The 24,811-nt window shown below is 44.6% G+C and overlaps 1 protein-coding gene across 1 annotated transcript in view; it reads right to left on the bottom strand.

Annotated features, from left to right (window-relative positions):
- The window catches only part of AMFR (autocrine motility factor receptor), a 41,663-nt gene extending 19,719 nt beyond the window's left edge, over positions 1–21,944 (bottom strand). The window contains exons 1-6 of the mRNA XM_058673990.1: positions 21,460–21,944; positions 13,646–13,738; positions 7,015–7,179; positions 5,619–5,771; positions 2,651–2,691; positions 2,342–2,474 (exon numbers count right to left, since the gene is read on the bottom strand). Of these exons, the coding sequence (XP_058529973.1) occupies positions 2,342–2,474; positions 2,651–2,691; positions 5,619–5,771; positions 7,015–7,179; positions 13,646–13,738; positions 21,460–21,714 (840 nt within the window). The 5' untranslated portion in view covers positions 21,715–21,944. The remainder of the gene's footprint in view (positions 1–2,341; positions 2,475–2,650; positions 2,692–5,618; positions 5,772–7,014; positions 7,180–13,645; positions 13,739–21,459) is intronic.
- Positions 21,945–24,811: the final 2,867 nt, after the last annotated feature.

The raw sequence follows: 24,811 nt of genomic DNA, 5'->3' as shown, positions 1-24,811 counted from the left end.
CCAGGATCCCATATGGGTGCCAGTTCTGATCCCAGCAGCCCCGCTTCCCACCCAGCTCCCTGTTTGTGGCCTGGGAAAGCAGTCGAGGACAGCCCAAAGCTTTGGGACCCTGCACCCGCATGGGAGACCCGGAAGAGCTCCAGGCTCCTGGCTCCAGATCGGCACAGTACCGGATATTGCAGCCACTTGGGGAGTGAACCATCGGACAGAAGATCTTCCTCTCTGTCTCTCCTCTTCTCTGTATATCCACCTTTTCAATAAAAATAAATAAATCTTTAAAAAAAAAATTGGAGGAGGTTCCTGGTTCCCGGCATCAGATCGGCGCGCACCAGCCCATTGTGGCTCACTTGGGGAGTGAAGCATCGGACGGAAGATCTTCCTCTCTGTCTCTCCTCCTCTCTGTATACCTGACTTTGTAATAAAAATAAATAAATCTTTAAAAAAAATTACATATGTTCTTACATATATAGGTCTACTATCTGAAAATAATATATTTTAAAGCTTTATTTATCTATTTATTTACTTATTTTTTCAAAGGCAGTGTTACAAAGAAACAGAGGTCTTTAATCCACTGGATCACCTTCCAAATGGCTGCACCGGCTGTAACTGGGCTGGTCTGAAGCCAGCAGCCAGAAGCTTATTCCAGGTCTCCAATACAGGTGCAGGGGCCCAAGAACATGGGCCATCTTCCACTGCTTTTCCTGGTGCAGCAGCCGGGACTCAAACCAGTACCCACAGGGGATGTCAGTACCACAGGAGGCAGCTTTACCTACTCCACTTTATCTCTGGGCCTGAAAATAACATTTGTTAAGCTTAAAAAAAAAAAAAAAAGCAGAATATAACTACCTTAAAACTATGTAGGAATTGGTGATATATGGCCTATCAGGTAAAACCACCACTTGTGACACCAGCATCCCATGTGGGCACTGGTTCATGGCCCGGCTACTCCACTTCCTATCCAGCTCCCTGCTTGAGGCCTGGAAAAGCAGTGGAAGATGGCCCAAAGCCTTGCAATTCTATAGCCATATGGGAGACCTGAAAAAAGCTTCTGGTTCCTGGCTTTGGATTAGATCAGTTCCGGCAGTTTCGGCCATTTGAGGAGTAAACCAACAGATAGAAGATCTTTTCCTGTCTCTCTGTGAATCAGACTTTCCAATAAAAATAAATAAATCTTTAAAAAATAATTTAAAAGTACAAAACAGCAACTAAGTAAAATCTAAATACGCCATATGGGGTTTGGTTAATTAAATCATTTATATGTATACGGAGATATCTTTAGCCTGAAGGTATTAAAATTAGAAGAATTATTGCTAGCACAGGAAAATGTTCATAATACATGTTAAAAAAATTAGATTATATGTCTCAAATACATCTCATTATGAATGCATATGTCTGATCCACAGAGGCAGGAAATACAAACTGCTCCTGGCTCCGGGCACCCCCATCTCCTGGGGGTGGTAGGAAGAGTTACATTCTTTTCTGTATGTTCTCAAAGTGACTAACAAAACCTGAAAATGTGGTATGTCTAATGCAAGTTTTTAAATGCTATTTTATAAATATTTATTTTCATTTTTCTTTGAAAGGCAGATAAAGAAAGAACTTGTACACCCACTGGCTCACCAAGCAGAATCCGGAGCCCAGAATTCAGTCTGGGTCTCTCTAATGGGTGGAATGGGCCCAACCACCTCAGCCATAACCTGCTGCCATCAGGTATGAACAAGCATGAAGCGGGAAGTCAACAGAACCTGGAGTCAAGCCCAGGCACTGTGATGCAGGATGGAGACGCACAAGCACTGGCCTAACTACTGTACCAATGCCCACCCCTGAAGAGTATCTTCACAGGCTAATAATTAAACTGCTAACCAACTATGTGGATTCTGACCATTTTAAAAGCACTAATCAATGAAGTAGATTTTCAACAATGTAATTTCTCACATACCAAAGTAAAATGTAAACAGAAAAAGCAGCAGGAATTAAGTATAAGGATTCTGGTTTTAATTACAAAGACAGAAATTCTACGAACCCAGGAAGTAGATGACAACACAACTTCTCACTCCTACCTAGAAGTATAGCAGCAGAAGCCCTAGGAATGATGGGGCACGGAGTCCCTTCATTTCATGCGCTAGAATTACCTGCTGATTTGGTCCTCAGAGTTGACCAAGTCTCCCAGGGGATAAACACCTCCTGAGCTGGCAACAGCCAAGGCAACCCTGCCTCACTGCACACAGCAAGCGCAAATGGAGAGAGGGCAAGGCTGCACTCACTCTTTCTCATGCACCAAGCAGGGGTCCTGCCTTGGGACGTCCCTGGCCTCCGTGAGTGCTCGGCCTGAGAAACATACCAGCATGTGAATGTGGTGCATGAGGTCCAGGGACACGAGTGTGAGCTCCATGACAAAATCCGTGTAGTAGACATACGTTCCCTTTCCTTCCCAGGTCCCCTCGTGGTTGAGGTCCCAGAGGTGAATAACATAGCTGCAACACAGATGCCAAACACAGGAGCAAAGAATCATTAACAATTTACTCTTACAACAGGATTTGGCTGAAATGTGTTATACAGTTCAGTCACATTTTTACATATTTCATACCTTACTTTTATAATCATTTGTTTGACCAGACCTCAATTAATATTCTCCCAGATTTCTACTCACCGTAAAATCACATGAGCGGTCCTCACTGTCACAAGAAGAGACTGCAAAAGACAAATACTCAGTTCACTTAAGAAGTAGACTGTTTAAGTTCACAAATCATTTTATGTCTTCTGCTTCATACTTCCATGGAATAATTTCATAAGCCACAAGCCCAGCTTATACTGAGCCTTTTGCTATCAATAGATGATGATCAATTCCACCTGCCCATCATCAAGGGATGCCTTCTACTATTCTGAGGTTCATCCTAGTAGTCTGAACATCGTTTCTATTTTATATGGCATTAGCCCACCATAAACAATTCTCTAGAAAGGTCTCTGACTACTTAGTCATAATATACCCAAAATAGTTCTGGAGAGTGAGCTTCGGTGCAAGAGTGAAGTCAGCACTTGGGATGTCTGCCTCCCCTGTCGGAAGGCCTGCTTCACCATGGCTTCCCTGCTTCTGATCTAGTTGCCTGTTACTGTGTACCCTGGGAGACAGCAGTGACAGCTCAAGTGTTTGCATCCCTGCCACCCACATAGGAAACCTGGATTAAGTTTCAGCCTCTTGGCTCAGCCTGCATTTGGTGACCAACTCAGTAGAGAGAAAATCTCTTTCAAACAAAATAAAAAAATTAAAAATATATGCATATGGATATAAGGTTGACGTACTACTGTCCTAGTTAGGGTACCTGCTTTCTTCATGACACTCTGGTCTCCCTATCCACCAGAAAAGAATGAAGGTCTTTAAAAAATAATTTTAAAGGGCCCAGTGGCATGGCCTAGCGGCTAAAGTCCTCGCCTTGGAAGCCTCGGGATCCCATATGGGCGCCGGTTCTGGACCCGGCAGCTCCACTTCCCATCCAGCTCCCTGCTTGTGGCCTGGGAAGGCAGTTGATGACGGCCCAATGCATTGGGACCCTGCACCCGTGTGGGAGACCCGGAGGAGGTTCCAGGTTCCCGGCTTCGGATTGGCGCACATCGGCCCGTTGTGGCTCACTTGGGGAGTGATTCATTGGACGGAGGATCTTCCTCTCTGTCTCTCCTCCTCTCTGTATATCTGGCTGTAATAAAATGAATAAATCTTAAAAAAATAATAATTTTAAAAATTTTAACAAGCTTTTTAGAAAAAAAATTATATTCTAGAAATCAATATTAAGAAAAACTTTCAAGCCCGGCACGGTAGCCCAGCAGCTAAAATCCTCCCTTGAATGCGCTGGGATCCCATATGGGCATCAGTTCTAATCCCAGCAGCCCTGCTTCCCATCCAGCTCCCTGCCTGTGGCCTGGGAAAGCAGTCAAGGATGGCCACCAAGGCCTTGGGACTCTGCACCCAAGTGGGAGACTCGGAAGAGGCTCCTGGTTTCGGATTGGCTCAGCTCCAGCCGTTATGGCTGTTTGGGAAGTGAATCAGCCAATGGAAGATCTTCCTCTCTGTCTCTCCTCCTTCTCTGTATAACTGACTTTGCAATAAAAGTAAATAAACCTTTAAAAAAAAAAAAAGAGTATGTGACACAGTATGATCTATAGGTATAATTTGTTTTTATGTATGATTTTTTAAAAGGCTGGCAAAATATTACTTGAAGGTTAAATGAGAATCAAAAGAAGTAAACATGTCATTATAAGTATATAAAAGAATACAAAGAAAACAAATTAATATGCCAATATAGTTTTAAGCCAATTATTTCAAGAGAAAATGTATTTGTTTACCTTGTATATGCAGAAACTATTAGGCAGGAATTGGAAATATTTGTATAAGTACTTAAACTTTATTTTTCTAATTTTATTCAAACTGTGTTGTATTCTGAAATGAAGACTAGAATGCAAATAAATTTTAATTCTGCTCTGAAGAATCCCCAATTAGTGATTCTAAGCTTGTTTTGATAGTAACAAATTAGCTTCGGTATACCTAACATAGGACACCTACCTCCTCCAGGTGGGATGTGTTCCAAGATTCCCCTTGCAGCCTGAAACGGGGACAGCACCAGACCCTAGGAATAGCTCACTTTTTCACTGTGACAGTGCATCTAATCACCCAGTGACTACTAAGTGACCATCAGGCAAGCAGCCCAGATAATGTGAATACGATGACCCCGGGGAAGACCCATGTCCTGGGCAAGATTAGGCAAGATGGGGCAGAACAGAATGTAAGGTCAAAGGAGGTGAGAGATTTCATCACACTCCTAAGGATGGCCAAAACTTAACTTACAAATGCCTAAAATTTTCCATTTCATATTTTTGGACTGTGGGTAACTAAAACTAGGAAAAGTGACACTTCAACTAAGAGAAGACCATGGCATTTCATTCTTGAAGTTAATAATAGCAATTATGTATAAAATAAAAGTAGTTTACCTGTAGCCTGAGGAAAAAGCAAACACAGCGACTGAACTTAAGGGTACAGAAAAACACAGATTTCCAATTTCCATAAAAACTAGTATTTTCAGAAAGGCTTAATTAAAACAGCACAAACTTCTTAAAGTTTAAAATTCCACATATAGCTCAAATATTTTCCCTCCAAAATAATGTTTCCCTTGCTCTATGGACTAGCTACCCGCCATCCGTGACACCTGGAGGAGAATGCCCCTCCCAGTATGGAGCGGGAGGATGTGCCCGTGCCTCGTGCCCTCTGCAGCCTCTTGCAGTTCTCATTGCTCTCCACGTCTCAACATCCCAGTATAAAGCAGAATTACAAAAGCAGCAAATACAGGGAAAATGTTAACGACGACCTCTGGCATAAAGTGAGAACTGCATAAATATTGGGAAAAACCATAATTTTTTATTAAGTTTGTAGCAACAATAACATAAAAGCATTTAACATTAGTACCTAGCTTGTTTTATTTATTTATTTATTTTAAAAAATTTTTAAACTTCCTTGTTAAAAGGAAAAACCAAATACCTACTCATCACTTCCCGGGTGAAAACAACCTGTCCATTGTACCTTGGCTTCTTTGAAAATACACAGAGCGCAGATGTTGTGTCCAGCCCCTTACCTCTGCAGCCATGAAGGCCAAGGTGTGCATCCCATGGGTATAGCCGGTGATGCAGCAGACGACAGCCAGCCCACAACAGGAAAGCAGCATAGCAATCAACAGAGACAGGACTCGGCCATGGCTGCTCATCGGTGTTGTGGGAGAAAAAGAAAGCTGAAACAGACAAAATGGTAGTATTAAACTCATGGTAGTATTAAACTTCAATGAGAACTCTAGGTCAATTGTGGCATCTGTGCTGTGAGTATAGAAAACCATCCCATTACTGTATGATCAAACATCTTCAGTGACCTAGATATGTGTTGGTCCTCATATTTAAAGATCTAAATATAACGGGCCCGGCGGCGTGGCCTAGCGGCTAAAGTCCTCGCCTTGCAAGCACCGGGATCCCATATGGGCGCCGGTTCTAATCCCGGCGGCTCCACTTCCCATCCAGCTCCCTGCTTGTGGCCTGGGAAAGCAGTTGAGGACGGCCCAATGCATTGGGACACTGCACCCGCGTGGGAGACCTGGAAGAGGTTCCAGGTTCCCGGCTTCGGATCGGCGCGCATCGGCCCGTTGTGGCTCACTTGGGGAGTGAATCATCGGATGGAAGATCTTCCTCTCTGTCCCTCCTCCTCTGTGTATATCTGACTTTGTAATAAAATAAATAAATAAAAAAAGATCTAAATATAACAATATACACCATATGTTTCACTTCATATTCATAGGGACCCTACTCCACTGCGATTATAAACCTAGAAGCAAACTTTCAATGTATACAACTCTAAGAATCAACAGGACTCAGGAAAGTGCTGTGTTTTGTTGTCTAACAGGATTAGACCAACTGAAATGTCACCAGGTACACACTGACTGCCTGTAAAGAGGGCCTAGAGCCGTCAGTCCTGAGGTGGTTTGTAAAGATGAAAAACCAGTTTGGAAGGTCAGAAGTTCCTGCTTGTGCCCAGCGATGGGAGTTCAACTGCAAAGGGAATGAAGCTTTTGAGGATAAGACGAATTCCCATGAGGGTGAATGACCGTCAGGTCCATGAAGACTGGGTGAAGTGGGGAACTACAGCCCTGGAGTGGGTTTAACGGAGGGGCAGAGCCATGGGGGTTCATTTACCTGGGCCCCAGAAGCACTGATGAGGCAAGCACTGCCCTGGTCTAAAGTGTAGAGGAAGATGTAAGTGAACTGAACCATGTGGCTATAATGGAACACAAGTGGTTGGGACGAAGTATCCTTGGAAAACATTGATTCTACATCCCCCCACTGCTGTAGAAACCTTCACAGTAAACAGGGAGCAGTTACCTGGTCCAGGAGTCTTTCCCTTGAGCCATGCTGCTGTGGCTTCTTCACATTACACACAACAAACCAGCCAAGGCATGACTAAAGCAAAGAGCCTGACTAGAAACTCACATATTCAAATCGGTCCTTGCAGAGCTGAACCATCAGATGCAGAAATACAAGTCCGGCAAACCAGAGGCACCACATGACCACTTCTTCCACTGTCTGGACATTCAGCACACCAAAGATGAAAATGAACTTGTAGAAAATAAAATTCCAAAACTTGTCCTTGAGGTGCTAAAAAGAAAAATGTTCATAAAGGTGAATACCATCAACTAAACTCAGTAAATAAAGTTACAGTTACAAAAATTAGCTTCTTTTTTTAAAAAAAAGATTTATTTATTTTTATTACAAAGTCAGTTATACAGAGAGGAGAGACAGAGAGGAAGATCTTTTGCCTGATGATTCACTCTCCCAAGTGGCTGCAACAGCCAGTGCTATGCCGATCCGAAGCCGGGAACCAGGAACCTCTTTCGGGTCTCCCATGCGGGTGCAGAGTCCCAAGGCTTGGGCTGTCCCAGGCCACAAGCAGGGAGCTGGATGGGAAGTGGAGCTACCACGATTAGAACCGGCGGCCATATGGGATCCCGGCGCGTTCAAGGCAAGGACTTTAGCAGCTAGGCCACGCCGCCGGGCCCAACAATTAGCTTCTATGGAAGAAATATTCTCTACTTTCCTTTCCAACACTGACCCACAGGAAAATAGCAAAGGAAGAAACCCTCTGAAGACAAAGGTGAGATGTTCAAACAGAAATCTGATTCCTAATCCTAGATCAGCTATGGGATTTTACCCATTAAAAGGGCAGTGATGTTAGTGTATTATATATTTTATATTAGCAAATAAAAATACCTCATACTTAATGCACTAAGAATGGCAAAAATCTATCATTTTTAATATTTCTGTTCTTTGGATTCTTAAAAAGTAGAAAAGATTATACTCTAATTTTGCAAAGTATTCTTGAGATTAAAAAAAGACCATTTGCAAGCCCATAAAAATGATGCCTTAACATTTGTATGCATTTTTGCTTGCCTTCTTTGTACATTTTTATACATTTTGTACATTTTTGTACATTTTGTTAGAAACTTGCCTCTGTCAATGAATATTGTCTGAGTATACCAACACACCACTGTAATGGTTACAGGACGTGGGAACCTGTTCACTGGTCACCATTCAGAAAGAACTGTAATGAATATCTTTGCATGCATTTCTGTTAAATCAGCATCATCAAATCAAAGCTCATAAATGTTTTTACGGCTTCCAGTAGGCAATAAGTACTTGGTCATTTGAGCATTGCTAACTGTGCTCTTTCCCTAAACTGAGGAATTTCCATTTTAAAAATCTTTACTACCCTGGGAATGGGGCAACAAGCAGGCTCTACCTTCCCCAGATACTAAAATACTGTATTCTCAAGATATATGGGGTGATGGGACAAAACCAGGTAAAGTGTAAGAACGGAAGCATGACTTCTTCTTTTAATATTTATTTGAGAGAGTCACAGAGAGATGAAGAGGCAGAGAGAGAGAGAGATCTTCCAGATATCTGTTGGACTGCTCCCCAGGAAGCAACAGTGGGTAGTTCTGGGCCAGCCTGAAGCCAGGAGCTTCATAAGATCTCCTATGTGGGTGCCTGGGCCCCGAACAATTGGGCTATTTTGTGCTGCTTTTCCTAGGATATTAGCAGGGAGCTGAATCAGAAGTGGGACAGCTGGGACATGAACTGTTGCCCATATGGGAAGCTGGCATCTCAAAGGGTAGCTTTACCCATTACACCACAGTGCCAGTGCCTGGAAGAATTTCTAAGTACAGTTTTATATACATTTTGAATCCGGTTAATATTTTAAAATTTCAAAAAGTAAAATTAAAACAAACAGCAAACCCTAAAAATATGAAATAAAATTGGAGGAAGCATTTAGCCTAGCAGTTGAGATAGTAGTCGGTACATCCACATTCCAAACTGGTGTCCCTGAGTGCAAGTACCCAGCTCCCACTCCAAACCCCAGTTACTTGCTAGTCTGCAGTGCTGGAGGCAGCAGGTGACACCCAGATAATTCATGCGCAAGACCTGACTGAGTTCCTGGCTCCATGGCTTCAGCCTGGCCCAGCCCTGGCTGTTGCTGGGATCTCTCTCTCTCTCTACCTCTCTCAAACAAACAAAATAAACACATAAATTAAAATTTTAAATGATGTCTTAAATTAAAAAAACTGGGGGAAAGGTTCTGGCATAGCAATGGATATCAGATCCCAAGTAAGAATGCCTACTTAGAGTCCAGCTCGGCTTCTGATTCCAGCTTCCTATCAATGCTCACCTCGGGAGGTAGCAGGTGATGTCTGAAGCAGCTGGGTCCCTGCCACCCACAGGGAAAACCCAAGACTGAATCCCAGGCTCCTGACCCCAGCCTGGCCCAGTCCCAGTTACTGTGGGCATCTGAAGAATGAACCAGCACGTGGCAGATCTCTAAATAAGTGAATAAGTACATCTTTTTAAACCACTGAGTTAACAAGTAATTTAGACTAAATATACAGATTTACAACACAGCAACTTAGACGTTTATTTTGAGGTTATACATACTTGACTGTATACTTTTTATGTAGAGAACAAAATAAACTGGAAAGGAAAATCAGAGTTATTTCCTAACTCTGAGTACCACAAGGGCAATGACACATCAGTAGTAATGCGTGCACAGAGCTAATGCAGATCTTGGCTTCTGATCACTCCTCAGTGAAAGCAGCTAGGAATCCTTGGTGAATGTCTGTTCTTAGACCTGAGGCAGGGATAGCACAAGGTGAACCCAGAACAGTTTGTTCCACAGTTTTGATTCTTCTATCACCTAACTGCTGTGTGATTTTGAAAAGTCATGTAACGTTCCAGTGTTTGGGTTTTCCCTTCTATAAGAAGGGTTATAACACAAGCATGCATCCCACAGAATTTGGGGGCAGTTAAATAGCTAGTAAAAGTAAAGTGCTTAGACAAGTGCTAGAGTACATATCAAGTGCTTAAAGAATTAAAAAAAAAAAAATTCTAAAACTCCACTTAAGGTTTTAATATTTGCTCTATTATTTCCTGCATTTCAGATATTCATTGTCTTTGCCTCTAGAATTATTCTATTTCCTAACCTTATAGAGCAAACATGTCAGTGCTAAACAAATGGTTCTTTAAAGAATTATTTTATTTTTATTAGAAAGCCAGATATGGGCCCAGCACTGTGGCCTAGCAGCTAAAGTCCTCGCCTTGAACACACCAGGATCCCATATGGGCGCTGGTTCTAATCCTGGCAGCTCCACTTCCCATCCAGCTCCCTGCTTGTGGCCTGGGAAGCAGTCGAGGACAGCCCAAGCCTTGGGATCCTGCAGCCATGTGGGAGACCTAGAAGAAGTTCCTGGCTCCTGGCTCCAGATCAGCACAGCACCGGCTGTTGCACTCACTTGGGAGAGTGAATCTTCGGATGGAAGATCTTCCTCTCTGTCTCCTCCTCCTCTCTGTATAACTGGCTTTTTTTTTTTTAAGATTTATTTAATTTTTTATTACAAAGTCAGATATACAGAGAGGAGGAGAGACAGAGAGGAAGATCTTCCATCCGATGATTGACTCCCTAAGAAGCCACAATGGTCGGAGCTATGTCAATCCAAAGCCAGGAGCCTGGAGCCTATTCTGGGTCTCCCACGTGGATGCAGGGTCCCAAGGCTTTGGTCCATCCTCGACTGCTTTCCCAGGCCACAAGCAGGGATGGGAAGCAAGGCCACTGGGATTATAACCGACGTCCATATGGGATCCTGGTATGTGCAAGGCGAGGACTTTAGCTTCTGGGCCCCGAAAATGGTTCTTAACAAATGTTTCTTGTAACATGAATCATAATGCAAGCCAGTAGACAACAATATAAAAAAATATGATCTATACTCGGAAAATCCAAAGTAGAGTTGAGTAACAAATAAGCCCATTATGCTCACCCTTAAGTAAAGTCAAAACCTCTGAAATACCCCCAAGGTTATGCTTTCTGTTCATTCCAAGTAATATCTAAAATTTTTGGGAAAACAAGAAATAAACTGATCGAGTGCTGGATGCATCCATGAATAATTAAATGCCTTTGGGCTGATCAATTCCTGGCCCACAAATCAAAATTTTGAAAAGAAAATTTTAGAATTTTAAGAAGTAATAAAAAGAGTTTTGGGGCAGGCATGTGGTCCAGCGGTTACCACACCATCAGGGCCTCCAGCTGCTATGAGCTCAGCACCTCGGCTCCAGTTTTGACTCTGGCTCCCAATTTCAGCTTCCTCCTAGTGTATACTTTGGAAAGTAGAAGACGGCAGCTCAAGTGACTAGGTCCGTCACCAGGCAGGAGACCTGCACTGGACATCCCAGCTCCTGGCTTCAACCTGACCCAGCCGAGGGCTGCTGCAAGCAGCTGAGGAGTAAACCAGTAGATGGAAGCTCTTTTTCTCTGTCTCTGCCTTTCACTTGAGAGAGAGAAAAAGAGCTTTCATATCTGCAGAAGAACACTTTGTTCTACTGAACCCATCTGCTGGACCTCTGACGTTAATACTTTTGAAAAGTGCTGAATATTCACTAATCAAAAATCTCTGGGAAAACAAAATATTTCTGCTTATGACAAGGGCTCAACCACAGAGTGACCACATTCTAGCTCAAGATGAGACAAGGGCCCGAGCTGATTTTATAAATGAGTATTTGAGTTGAAAGGGGTAGATAAGAAAAGCCTAGAACACTCTGTTTTGAAAATACAGGCAAGTTCCTGTTGTACTTTTAACGTGATAGAATTCAGTGTCTTATTATTGGGTTGAGATAAGAATAAAATACAGATTTGTTCTTACGTTTCACTAAAGCATAATGTTTTGTGGTTTTGAAGGCCAGTTCCAAATTTTTAATTTAATACACACTACTCTACACTCTACCCACCAAAATCCCTGGGGACCTTCCAATCCATACAATGTACTTATGGCATAATTTTTTATTGAAGAATCCTCTACCCTATGGCCATTCTGAGTCATGCTCAAATGCCAGACAATCTAAAGAAATCTAATTTTTAACTTAAACTATATGTCAATATACTCTTCCACAGGGAAAAACTACCTCAATAAATAAATAAATTCCCTTAGGAAAGATTCCATATTTGGTTGTGAAATTCACGATCCTTCAAACTACAACAAATCCCCGACTCTACAACAAAGTACATCCAGGCCCAGTAGTTAAAGCCCTGACCTGAGACACACATCCTCCCCATCAGAGTGCAGGGTCTGAGTCCCTTGTGGACCAGCAGGCCCCCACAACCATCAAGGGGATGAGGCAACAGTGCTCCTCAGCAAGGACCACCAGAGACAATCTGGTTGAGCATGCTCATTTATTGCAAAGCAAACACGATCTTATATAGCCCGAGAAAAGGGGAAAGCAGAAGGGCATCTCCCAGCAACCCTCCCACCCAGCAACAGCACTATAACTGGCTCTAAGGCAGCTCTATCTCTCTGTATCCTCCTGCAGTCATGCTGTAGGTCACGTCCATCACGTGTGGCTGGCAGGTAAGCTGCAGGCCATCTACACTACGTATAGCTGGCAGGTAATGCGGAACAGCACCGACTTCTCATAGTTGCTATCAAGAAAGTCCTAGCACAGCTCATCCAAGTAAGGAGAAGGAAGCCTGGGGTGTAGCCCACTGCTCTTGCCTATATGTCCAGTAATCGTGTCAGGCTGAGGTCTTGGTGTGCCAAGATCATTGCCAGGGGACTCTCCCAGGGACACGGTGTGCTATGCTCCTATGACCTGCCACATAGGCCAAGCAGGCAAAGATCCAGGGGTGATCTTGCACAATTCCCAACTCTGCTTTCAACTCCAGTTTCCTGCAAAGTAGCTCTGCAAGGCAGCAGTGAAGGCTCAAAGAGCTGAGTCCCTGCCACCCACATAAAAGCCCTGACTTGAGTTACAACACTTGGCTAAGTCCAGCTCCAGCTGCTGTGGCCATTTTGACAGTGAATAGGAGATATTAGTGCTCTGTGTGTGTTTCTCAAATAAATAAAATAATAAAAGAATATTTTAAAAATTCATGGGGAGAAAGCTGGCATCGCAGTATAGCAAGTTAAGCTGCCACCTGCAATTTCAGCATACCACACTGGAGGACCAGTTCCAATCCAGCTTCCTTAACTCACTTCCAAGGCAGCAGGTAATAATGGTCCAAGATCCTGGGCCTCTGCTAACTGTGTGGGAGACTGGTTGAAGCTCCCAGTTCTTGGCTCAGTCAAGCCCAGACCTGGCTTTCCAGGCATTTTGGAAGTGAAACAGAGGGTGGAAGCTCTCCTTCCTGTTACTCTGCCTTTCAAATAAATTAAGTAATCTGTTTTAAAAGTCATGGGGGAGAAATAGCCATAAAGAACAATACTGAGAGCAGCTTAGCTACAGTAAATATGGACTGTAGATCAAAGTATCTCATCAATACTAAAAATCTGATTTTGTTCCCTGCTCTGTAGTTACATAGGAAAATGTTCTTGCTCTTAAGAAATACAATAATATGGAAGTATTTCGGGGAAAAGGCTTATGATACCTACAACTTATGATATATACAACTTACATATGTATATATACATACAAATGGGTCAAAACATAAACAACTGGTGAGTCTGGATTCATGGAGCTTTTCTCTAAGTTTGAAATTAAAACAGACTTTTAAAAAAAATAATCTGATCACAAGAACCTCTGAACTTACCTGTCTCTCACTCACTCGAAGAGGGCCAAACACAATACACTGGATAAGTTTAGCCACCAACATCAAAACACAGCAAGCAGTATTCACCAGCACCTGCACACACAGCAAAGAAAGGAAGTTTATTTTCTCACACAGAAAGAATAAAAGCAGCTCTAAAACTTTATTAATTGGAGTTCAGCCATCATTTCTAATGACTAAGAGTTTCAACCAGTGAAAGATAAGCAACATTAGAGGGGCACACTTATGTTGGTATGAGGGATGGGGAGGAGATGCGCCAGTTTACCAGTCAATTCATTGTTCTTTGCCCCTATACATGTCCTCCAGAAGACCCCCAACTGGTTAGTCTTAACTGAACTGCATGTAAACTGTGCACTGAAGTATAAAATTGTATATGCCTTGGAAACTGTGGGTACTTTCCAAGAACATCACTGCCCACACTAAGTTTCTGATCATTCTGCGGCCAGTACTTGGTGCAGCAAATTAGATTGCTGCCTATGATGCTGGCATCCCATCTGGACACTGGTGTGAGTCCCAGCTGCTCCCCTTCTGATGTGGCTCCTGCTAACACGTCTGAGAAGGCAGCAGAAAATGGTCTGAATACTTGGGCCTCTGCCACCTATGTGGCAGACCAGGATGGAGTTCCAGGCTCCTGGCTTCAGCCTAGCCCAGCCCTGACCATTGTGGTCAGTTGGGGACCAATCCAGAGAAGGTAAGACATCTCTCTGTAACTCAAACAAATATTTAAAAAAAAAAAAAAAAAGCTTCCAACAGTCTTGAAATTTGTTTTAGGAACTGAAGTTATCACGAGTAGCACAAGCCAGCAACCAAACATCCTACCCTGCTAGCACACAGGAGGCAGAGGTACAGGTGGAGGGGTTCAGGTCCTCAAAACCTCACAAGATCCTGAAGAACTGATCATTCACATTCTCTCTCTCTCTCTTTCTATATATATACACACACACATACATACACATACATGCTTAGATATATATGCTTATAATATGCATTTTAAAGTTTAAATCAGCTAACATTAAGTGTATGTGTATATATATATATATATATATATATATATATATATATATATACACACACACACACACACACACACACACACACATATTGCCAAGGGGCAATCTACCAATCAAACAATAAATGGTCTCCATGCTTGGTGTCAGCTTTGAAGCACAGGTTCTGAGGCATGAGATGGGAGATCAGGGAAAACAAGAAAAATGACTAAGTCCCAGGAAGAGCTGAGAAATGAAAAAGTAACCCTGGACCACCAAGGCAAAACCAAGATTTTAACAGCTGGTGAGAAAACTTGTCTTTTCAACTACTTAAGAGATCAATCTCACAGCTAAAAACAAATGTTAACACTTACAAAATGGAAGAGAAGGTTGTTTCTGACCAAGAGGTTTGCATGGATTACCACATTACTGCTGCGGAAATCAGTTTAAAAACTGTGAGTGCCTCGGGCCCGGTGCAATAGCCTAGCAGCTAAAGTCCTCGCCTTCAACATGCCAGGATCCCATATGGGCGCTGGTTCTAATCCTGGCAGCTCCACTTCCCATCCAGCTCCCTGCTTGTGGCCTGGGAAAGCAGTCGAGGACGGCCCAAAGCCTTGGGATCCTGCACCCGCATGTGAGACCTGGAAGAAGTTCCTGGCTCCTGGCTCCTGGCTGCGGATCGGCACAGCACTGGCTGTTGCGGCCACTTGGGGAGTGAATCATCAGACAAAAGAGCTTCCTCTCTGTCTCCTCCTCCTCTCTGTGTATTTGGCTTTGTAATAAAAATAAATAAATCTTAAAAAAAAAAAAAAAACTGAGTGTTTCGAAAAAGCCAAAAGCCAAAAACCTTGACATACAACGGTCAAGAGGACTTTTATTAAGGGCAAATGAAATCCAACTCAATGTCAAGGTTACATCAAGCTCTGATTCACACAGGAAGGACACCAACTCATCACAAGTTATTCCTTCCTTACTTTTAAAAGTAAACAATTTTTTAAAATGAAGGGTAACCAACAATAATAATTCAAGAAAGTACGCCCACTAAGATTTCTTTACGTCCCCCTTATATCATCCACCCCTTCTGTAGAACATGCAAGAGCAGTCCTAAGTCAATACAAACAGATGGCACTGTTTAGTTCTATTCTGCTTGCCTAATGGGGTAAGAAAGTACATATCAAGTTTTTTAAAAGACTGAAACAAAGATATTCTACTGGAAAAAGAAATCATTTTGGTCCTTCAAGCTTTCAAACAACTGAGGAAAAAACCTAACCTAATTAGCTAAAACATCCTACACCCCTAATGTGTGGCTCCCTAGGTAACAGCTTTATTTAACATGTTCCACATATCTGAGACTTTTAATCTTTAAGATGATAAGTATCAAAAACACTCACCTTCCTTGCACTCTACATCTGCCAATCACGACAGTCGTGCTAATTAAATGTCATAAGACAAAACCACAACTCCTCATGCCACATCCCTCAGCCAAACAGGACGTTTTAAATCAACCAAATATCCCTCAGCTTGCTGAAGAAGACATAAATTCTAAAGAGAACTCTTCCTGCTTTTGCATGCAGGCAAATGAATTTTAAAAATATATGCAACACATTTAGCATTTGCCCAACGCGTATGGGAGGTTAGAAAAACAAGGGGGATTTGGACCTTGAACTCAAAGGCCTTCTAGAATCTTTAAGATACAAAATTTGTGAGCCAACAGCAACCCAGGCAGGCTGCTAAGTGGGTGACTACAAGGACATAGAATTCAGAATCACTCAAACATTTCTAAACATCATTCTCACAAACCATGGGTCAGAAAACAATAACTATATGTTATTTACAAGTTCTTCGTTAAAGTTTTTTTATAGAAGTTTTGAAGTTCTAAAATAAGACACTAAAGTTCATATCTTTAATTTCCTCCCAAAAAGTGAAAGTCTCTCCTGATCTCATCACCCACAAACATTTTCTATCTTAACGTAGAGAGAAGACTCAGCACTTAGTATGGCCAAAGACAAACAAGCTGGATACCAGAAATACTGACAACAGAAAGGACATTATCGTATTAAAAAAAAAAAAGAGAGAGAAAATCTTCTGAACTTTATACAAAAGCAAAGCTACAATGGGCTGGAAATAATTAAAACATGCATCAAGACTGTCAACAAAGCATATATTTTTTTTAAAGATTTATTCATTTTATTACAGCCAGATATATACAGAGGAGGAGAGACAGAGAGGAAGATATTCCGTCCGATGATTCACTCCCCAAGTGAGCCGCAACGGGCCGGTACGCGCCGATCCGAAGCCGGGAACCTGGAACCTCCTCCGGGTCTCCCACACGGGTGCAGTGTCCCAAGGCTTTGGGCCGTCCTCAACTGCTTTCCCAGGCCACAAGCAGGGAGCTGGATGGGAAGTGGAGCTGCCGGGATTAGAACCGGCACCCATATGGGATCCCGGGGCGTTCAAGGTGAGGACTTTAGCCACTAGGCCACGCCGCCGGGCCCAACAAAGCATATTTTTTAAAAATATATTTAAAATGTATTTTAAGAAAATATACTATATTGTGCCATCCCAATAACCATGCAATAAACCTCCTTACCTCAGTTGATAAAAGCTTAAAACATTTCAAATACTGAATAAACACACAATCTAAACCTTCCTCATTCAAATGCAAATCCAAGGGAAGGCACTGGGCATAGTAATTAAGGCACAAACTGGACATCTACTTCCTGTATCACAACAGCTGGGTTCAAGTCCAACAGCCTGCTAACGTGCACCTGGGAATCAGCAAAGGATGGTTCAAGTGTTTCAGGTTCCTGTCATACACTGGGGAGACAACTCCTGGGTTCCCAGCTCCTGGCTCCCACAGGGCCCACACTTGGCTGCTACAGGGCATCTGTGGATGAAGATTAGAAGTCTCTTTTGAATGAGCTACAACTTTTAAAGATAATAGAAATAAATCCCAAAGCAGATTCCTCTTAGTACCAGCAATATTCTTCCAACACTTTGGCCCAGACATTTGCATCCGTATAGCTGTGGGACAAACCTCACCTTCAACCATCCTATCAAAGCACTCTCCTGGCAAGCCCACACTGAACCATCACTTTATCCACTGAGAAAACAGTGCGTGTGTTACCTTCATTTTGCCTGCTCTATACAGCTAATTTGCCTTGCACGCAGAAATAAGGGTCCCCTGGAGCACTGTGTCTAGTAGCAGGAAAGCAGAAAACAAATGTCCATCAGGGACACTTTTTTGAATAAACTACAACAAATCTATTCAGTGGAATACAAATGATGTCTGTAGAACCAACTCAGCAGTTTCATAGAACCCTTAAATAACTGAAAAGTCAAGACCAATTCAAGGTACCTTCAGAAGGGCAAGTTCTTAGCTTAGGAATTCAATGCCTGTGTATTAGTCTGTGGGTTAGCAGGATTAACAGGATTCATACTAATGCACACCTTGGGAGGCAGTAATGGACTCGAGTAACTGGGTTCCTGCCACTGGCGTGGGAGACTCAGATTGAATTCCCTGCTCCTGGCTTCAGCCCCACCTTGAGGCCACTGCGGCCACATGGGAAGCTAACCAGTGATGGCAGCAGGCGCTCTCTCAAATAGCAAGGTGCAGAAATGTCACCATTAGCCTCTGCTGTGCAAAATAGGAAGAGTACAGAGAAGTACACATCTGTGCAGCATGTAAGATGCAAACTGTGCCAGTGATCACTCTGTGTATGTCCTCTACTTAACACCAGCACTAATTACTGGAAACTGGTAAAGTTCATTTCTGGTGGAGGTGGGTGAGAACCAGGGAGGAGGGGCAATGGGCTTTTCAATAGCCATCACTTTGAACTTGGACTTTTATACCCTGAAAATGCATCACCTTCCCTTTCTTTCTCTTAAAGATTCATTTTTATTTAAAATGCAGATTTACAGAGAGATCCTCCAACTGCTGGTTCATACCCCCAAATTGCCACAACAGACAGAGCTGGGACAGTCTGAAGCCAGGAGCGTGGAGCTTCTTCTGGGGTCTCCCATGTAGGTGGCAGGGGGCCAAACACTCGGTCATCTTCCACTGCTTTCCCAGGCACTTAGACAGGAAGTGGTGCAACTGGGACTCACACTGGCTCCCATCTGGGAAGGGGCCTAACCTAGTACACTGCTGTGCTGGCTCTTATGCATTATCTTTTAAATTAATTTTTGCCTTGAAATTTAGAATCTACTAATACGACCAGTTCTGAAATCCCACATTATTTTTCTCACCATCTGATGAAAGATGGATGAGTCAACAAACCAAGGCTGGACAACCTTAGTCACAGGCAATGTTAGCACGGGGGTCAGCACCTGGAGGTATAAGCCCTCAAAGGGGTGTGGTTCACCTCCTTTCTTCTCACAGCACAGCCTCTTCCTCCACCTCTTTGTCACCTCTGGTCTTCCCTTCACCTTTTTACACTCCCTCCCTCTTAAATCAGAACAGTCCAAGGATTTGCAAAATCACTACCCAGTCTCGGTCAGTTCTCTAGATGCCTGCCACTGTCCCCCTCCCCCCGCCCACCACTGCACTTCACTTCCCTGGGATACTGTTCACTGCCCGAGGCCCTTTCCATCTTCCCATGCTGGACCCGATTCAAAATGTTACCTTCCTTTGGGAGCTCTGGGAGGCAGAATTTCTTTCCTCCTCCAAACTGTTTTGTTTATGTATCTATCATCACTTGTCAAGCTGCATGTTCGCCATAGCATTTTGAGAGCAGGGGCAACCTGTCTTTTGTAGCCATGCCCTCCGGAGTGCCCAAGGGCAACCTGTCTTTTGTAGCCATGCCCTCCGGAGTGCCCAAGGGCAACCTGTCTTTTGTAGCCATGCCCTCCGGAGTGCCCAAAAGAGCACTTTTGAAAGGTTCTTGAACTGAATTTATTCCCATATTATTCTAACGTGTGCGCTACACAAAGTTTTAGAGGTGGCACTATTGTAAACAAGAGCTAGTAGGATTTGCAAACCGGCAGAGGAATCACTTTTTGTTTGTTTGTCTCCCTTGGCCCTAGCTGTATCATGAGCAGGGCTGCAGAGCAACCTTGTTGACAAAGGTCCCCAGCAAGCTCCGTCTAGGCGTTATCTGCCAGGCCACACTGGGGAGTGTGCCTACCACCGCACTGCTAAGGCACAGGCAGCGAGTGGCAGAGCACTCCTAGGCAGACAGGGAGGCCTGAGAAGGCAAGGAAGCACAGACACATGGAAGCCCCGTGGAGAGACAATAACCTCGGAATTAGGAATAAGAGACTTTTGGGTTGCGGGGTGGGGAGGGAGGATTCATTCAATAATACTTGTGTTTTTTACATAAATACAACGGTGGTTCCTTCCCAAAGGCCTATTTATATCTTAGACTTAGGAAAAAAAATGACACCAAAAGACTACATTATCATCTTCATATCTGGTTAAAGCACCCTTCACACCACTCAGTGGTTCACCTGCTACCTGAAACACGCAAAACAGATGCGAGTTCTCTTCAAAACTTCACCTTTCCCTGCCTTCTATTAAGCTCTACATCAGGGCATAATCTACAGCCCCCAGAGTTCATAAATCCCATCGCTTCCTGATGAAGCACGGTGGGAATAATTATAACAAATGAGTTGCATATCACCCTACAAATCTGGAATTTTAATGACTTAAGTCATTTCCAGCCTCCTCTTCAACCTAAATGAGAAATCCAAAGAAGGAAACCAGACACCACAGTCAACCCAAGGAACAGACTAAATCCTGGAGCAACTTTTCTTGTTACCGTGAGAGTCTACAAGAAGGCAGAAAACACAAAGGCTGAGGTAAGCAAAAGCAAAAACAAAAACAACCGTGGGTCAAAACAATCCTCTCTTGAATGAAACCAGCATTTACACCTTGGAAATGCTGCTTAATCTTGAAGGGGAGCAGGCAAGTGGAAGCCTTGTTTTAAAATGGATCCCCCCCCCAAAAAAATAAAACCTGAGAAATTCGTTCTGCCCCTTCCCTACGTAATGTTTTTGCTGCGTTCAGACATCAAAGGGAACGGTCATGAATCATCAGGTAAAAGCAGCAGGAAAGCGAGCACGGGCTGTCTGGGTTTTGTTATATTAAACAGTGCCCAGACAGGACAAATACTAAATGGTTAAAAAAGAAAGAAGAAAAAGTTATGGAGACTGCTTCTCTCCCTACACAACCCATTCAAATGCCCCGGACTCGGCACCCCTCTTTTTCATCCTTGCTGGCTACTACTACCACCACACTTGGCGAAAAGCACTTCAACTTCCCCGCACCTCCCAGCACGCGGGGAAGCGCGTGTCGGCCTCTGGCCTCCCGCCTCCCCTAGAACCTGCCCTTCTAGGGCCTCTAGGGCCCCACAGAAATCCCGATCTCACACCTCAAGCTTTCCTTCCACTGCCCCTGCCCCCCTGCCCTGCTCCCTCCCCATGTCCCTGGGAAAGCCACCCTCTTGTCGCCGCACCTCCGTTTCCAGGTCCCCCTTCCTCGAACCACCGCCCCAAACTCGGCCTTGCCGTGTGTGTGTGTGTGTGTGTGTGTGTGTGTGTGTGTGTGTGTGTGTGTGTGTGTGTGTGTGTGGTGGGGGGGATGATCTCCTTCCCACCCGCGGAGCTCCAAACCTCATCCCTCTCCTTCCGCGGCCCGGCCCCGCCCCCATCCCTACACCCAGGCCCACGCTGGCCGGTCCCGGGAAGATAGGACCCCTGGGCGCCGTCACGCCCCCAACCCCACGAATAATGGGAGATATGGTGGCCCCCACCCCTGCACGCCCCACTCCGGGCAGCTCCTGCCCCGCGGGCCCGGGCCGCCTCGCTCACCCACACGAAGAGACTGTCGGAGAGTAGGTACTGGGCCACGTCGCGGGCCCCGGGTCCCTCGGCGAGCGGCCCCTCGGGCGCGGGCGCCCCCGGCTGCAGCGAGGCCGTTAGCGGCTCCTGCTCGCTGGGCCCGGCCTCGGGCTGGCTGAGGGCGCGGTAGGCGCTGACGATGGTGCCGAGAAGGGCCAGGCCGCTGAGGCCCGTGTAGGTGCGGAGGCTGGGCCAGGGGAAGCGCTCGAGGAAGAGCAGCGGCATGGCGGCAGCGGCGGCCTCCAGACCTCAAGCCTCCCTGCTTTGCGGCCTGGCGCCTGCGGCGGCCTCGCAAACGGCGCCCACGGGCTCTGGCGTTGCTACTGCCGCTGCCGCCGCCGCCGCTCCGCTACCGTCGCCGCCACGCCGGGCCTGGCCGGACCGCTCCTGGCTGCTCGCGCCGCTCCGCCCCGCGTCGCTCCCGCTGCTGCCCCTGCCGGCGCGGAAGAGCCTCGGCGGGCTCGGGGCGGGCCGCCAGCCGGACGGGCGTGGGGGCGCGGCCTTGGTCCCCCGCCTCCAGTGGTCGCGGCCACCGCCTCCTGGGGGTAGGCCCGGCTTCTGACCCTGGGGATTTGGTACCCAGCTCAGCCGAGCCTGAGAGGACGCAGAGGGCACACGTTCCAGCCCCAGCCGTGGCATGGCCCAGGCCGCCAGTAGTAACTCATGACCAGGCCTTAGTGCGCTGGGGACCCGCCACTTGCCCTGAACACCACTATGGGCCTATCAGCCTTCCTGGTGTCCCAAAGGGGCAAGGTGTTTAGGGAGTACCCTCCCCTCCCAGAAGTACTGTTAAACACGCTTAAGTATCTGCTATTTACTAGTAGCTCCAAGTAGACGCTAAAAACTGAACTTGATTTAGCAGAAATGTGCAAGATGCTGCCACTTTGAGAAAACGCCGTCACTGCCTCAATGTGGCCATCTGACCAAGGGACTGCATGCCTCTGTAGCTAGAACCCAAGAGAAACCAAAACATGTGTCCACCAAAGCTTGCATACAAATGTTAATAAGCAGCCTCATTCACAGTAATTCTAATGTGGGAACCCTAAACATTCATCCAAGGATGAGTGGATACACGTGAGAAATCCACACAGCAGGATTACTGAGCATTGAAAATGAAGGCTTAATACAGGCTACAATACGCATGTTGAAAGCATGCTAAATTGAAGCAGCAACACAGAAGTTCACATTATTTTATTCATAGAAAATCAATTAACAGACACAGAGGTATACTATCAGTTGCTTCCAATAGGAGATGATAGCCAAATGGTAATCATTTCCTTTTTTAAAAAGATTTATTTTTCATTACAAAGTCACCTATACAGAGAGGAGGAGACAGAGAGCAAGATCTTCCGTCGCCAAGTGATCCCAACGGCTGGTGTTGCACCAATCTGAAGCCAGGAGCCAGGAACTTCTTCCAGGTCTCACATGCGGGTGCAGGGTCCCAAGGCTTTGGGCCGTCCTCGACTGCTCTCCCAGGCCACAAGCAGGGAGCTGGATGGGAAGTGGAGCTGCCGGGATTAGAACCGGCGCCCATATGGGATCCCGGGGCTTTCAAGGCGAGGACTTTAGCTGCTAGGCCACGGTGCCGGGCCCGTCATTTCCTTCTAAAATGGCTGTTTTATAATTGTAATGGTAGGGGCCCAGAGGCAGTAAAATTTTCAGAAACTCCTTCCAGACTTGACTTTTACTCAGATAAAATGGTTGCAAAAACTTTGACTGTATCACATACACATTGCTGTATTTTGAGCAAGCTCCAGTTAAGATGCTGACACTACATTGCATAGCATCACATAAGCAGTAAGCATGGTATGAGTCAGAGAAAACTGACTTCCAGTTAAGCTTGAGGGGAAGAAAGCCAGCAAAACCAACACTGTTTGGAAAGAGAAGTCTCCAAAGATATGAACGACACATATCAATGAGGGACAAGTTCTGAATTCCAGTCTTCAGGTTCCAACTCCAGGATCCCTACACATGGCACACCACAGGGGAAGAGTGCAAGGGGAATGCAGTGTGTGTGGCCTGGATCATCAGTCCCAAGTTACTGTGACAAGCTCTACCCCAGTGGCACTCCACCACCGACACTAAGAAAATAACTCATTGTGGTTTAAATATTTTTATTGAAATGACAAATAGTACAGTAACCATTTTAAGCAAATTTTACTTTACAAATACAAAAATATAACCAAGACTTTGATTTATTTGATGCATTTCCTATACTTCGAATACTGGAGTTTTCAAATCTAATCTACAAAGGATGCTCATACACTGCTATGGACACGGTAACCCAAAGTTTAAGTTTTTAAATACACTGACCTTTTCCACAACAGAAAAACATACAGCCCATCATTAAAATACAAGAAGGCCTAAACTAGTTTAATCTAGACTTACCTATGTACTAGTTTTTCACAGCACAAGCTTAACAAGCATGAGCTCCTGCTAAGACATGTTTCATGGCTCAAGTCAAAATGTAGTACTGTTTCTCATAAACACAGGCCACCTGCTTGAAAGGATAGATGATGTAGAACAAGGGGAATTAAGTCTGGGAAATCCAAATCTTATGCCACGGAAACTGACGTGCACTGCAGTTAAATGCATGGGGAAGGAATTCTGCCTAGAGGCTATAAGATTTGGGTGAATACACCCACACCACATACCCGAAGCAGCAGGGCTCCAGTCCTGGCCCCCCCCCCCCCCCCCCCCCGTCCCGATTCTGATCCAAGCTTCTTACTGAAGCAGACACAGGGAGTTGGCAATGGAAAAATAACTGGGCCCTGCTACTCACATGAGACAGGATTTGGCCCTCCAGTCTATCCCTTCCTGACCTACATGGCATTTGAGGAATGACTCAGCAGATTGGTGTTCTACCTCTTGGTCTCTCTGCCTCTCAAGGAAAAAAAAGTTCATGGAAAATGGAATTAAAAAATGAATTTCTACATATATACTATAAATATACATATAACCACCACTACGCTTTCTTTGGCAGTGCAACACAGAAAACTGCAAACTCCCTAAAGCAGTCTTAGCAATCAGCACATGCTGTTTCAAAACATCATCAACTAGTAAAACCATTAAGTTTTAGGAACTCAGTATCAAAAATAAGCACTTCCATCTCAAGTGACTGAACAGGTACTTGAGAAGGGGAACTGTAAGCTGCCTGCATGCTAGCCTGCTGAATTGGAAGAACCTCTACCTTTCACTTCTAATTACACATGAAAGAAAAAAAGACAGCTAATTTGGTTCCATTTTGTCCAAATATAATGTTAACTTAATGGAATCCTCGAATATCCAAAACAATTAAATGCTAATTACACAGTAAAACCAT

Source organism: Ochotona princeps, chromosome 16, assembly GCF_030435755.1.
Source record: "Ochotona princeps isolate mOchPri1 chromosome 16, mOchPri1.hap1, whole genome shotgun sequence".
NCBI classification, from domain to species: domain Eukaryota; kingdom Metazoa; phylum Chordata; class Mammalia; order Lagomorpha; family Ochotonidae; genus Ochotona; species Ochotona princeps.
The sequence above is the reverse complement of the archived record's forward strand: the minus strand, read 5'-3'. Positions and strand labels throughout refer to the sequence as shown.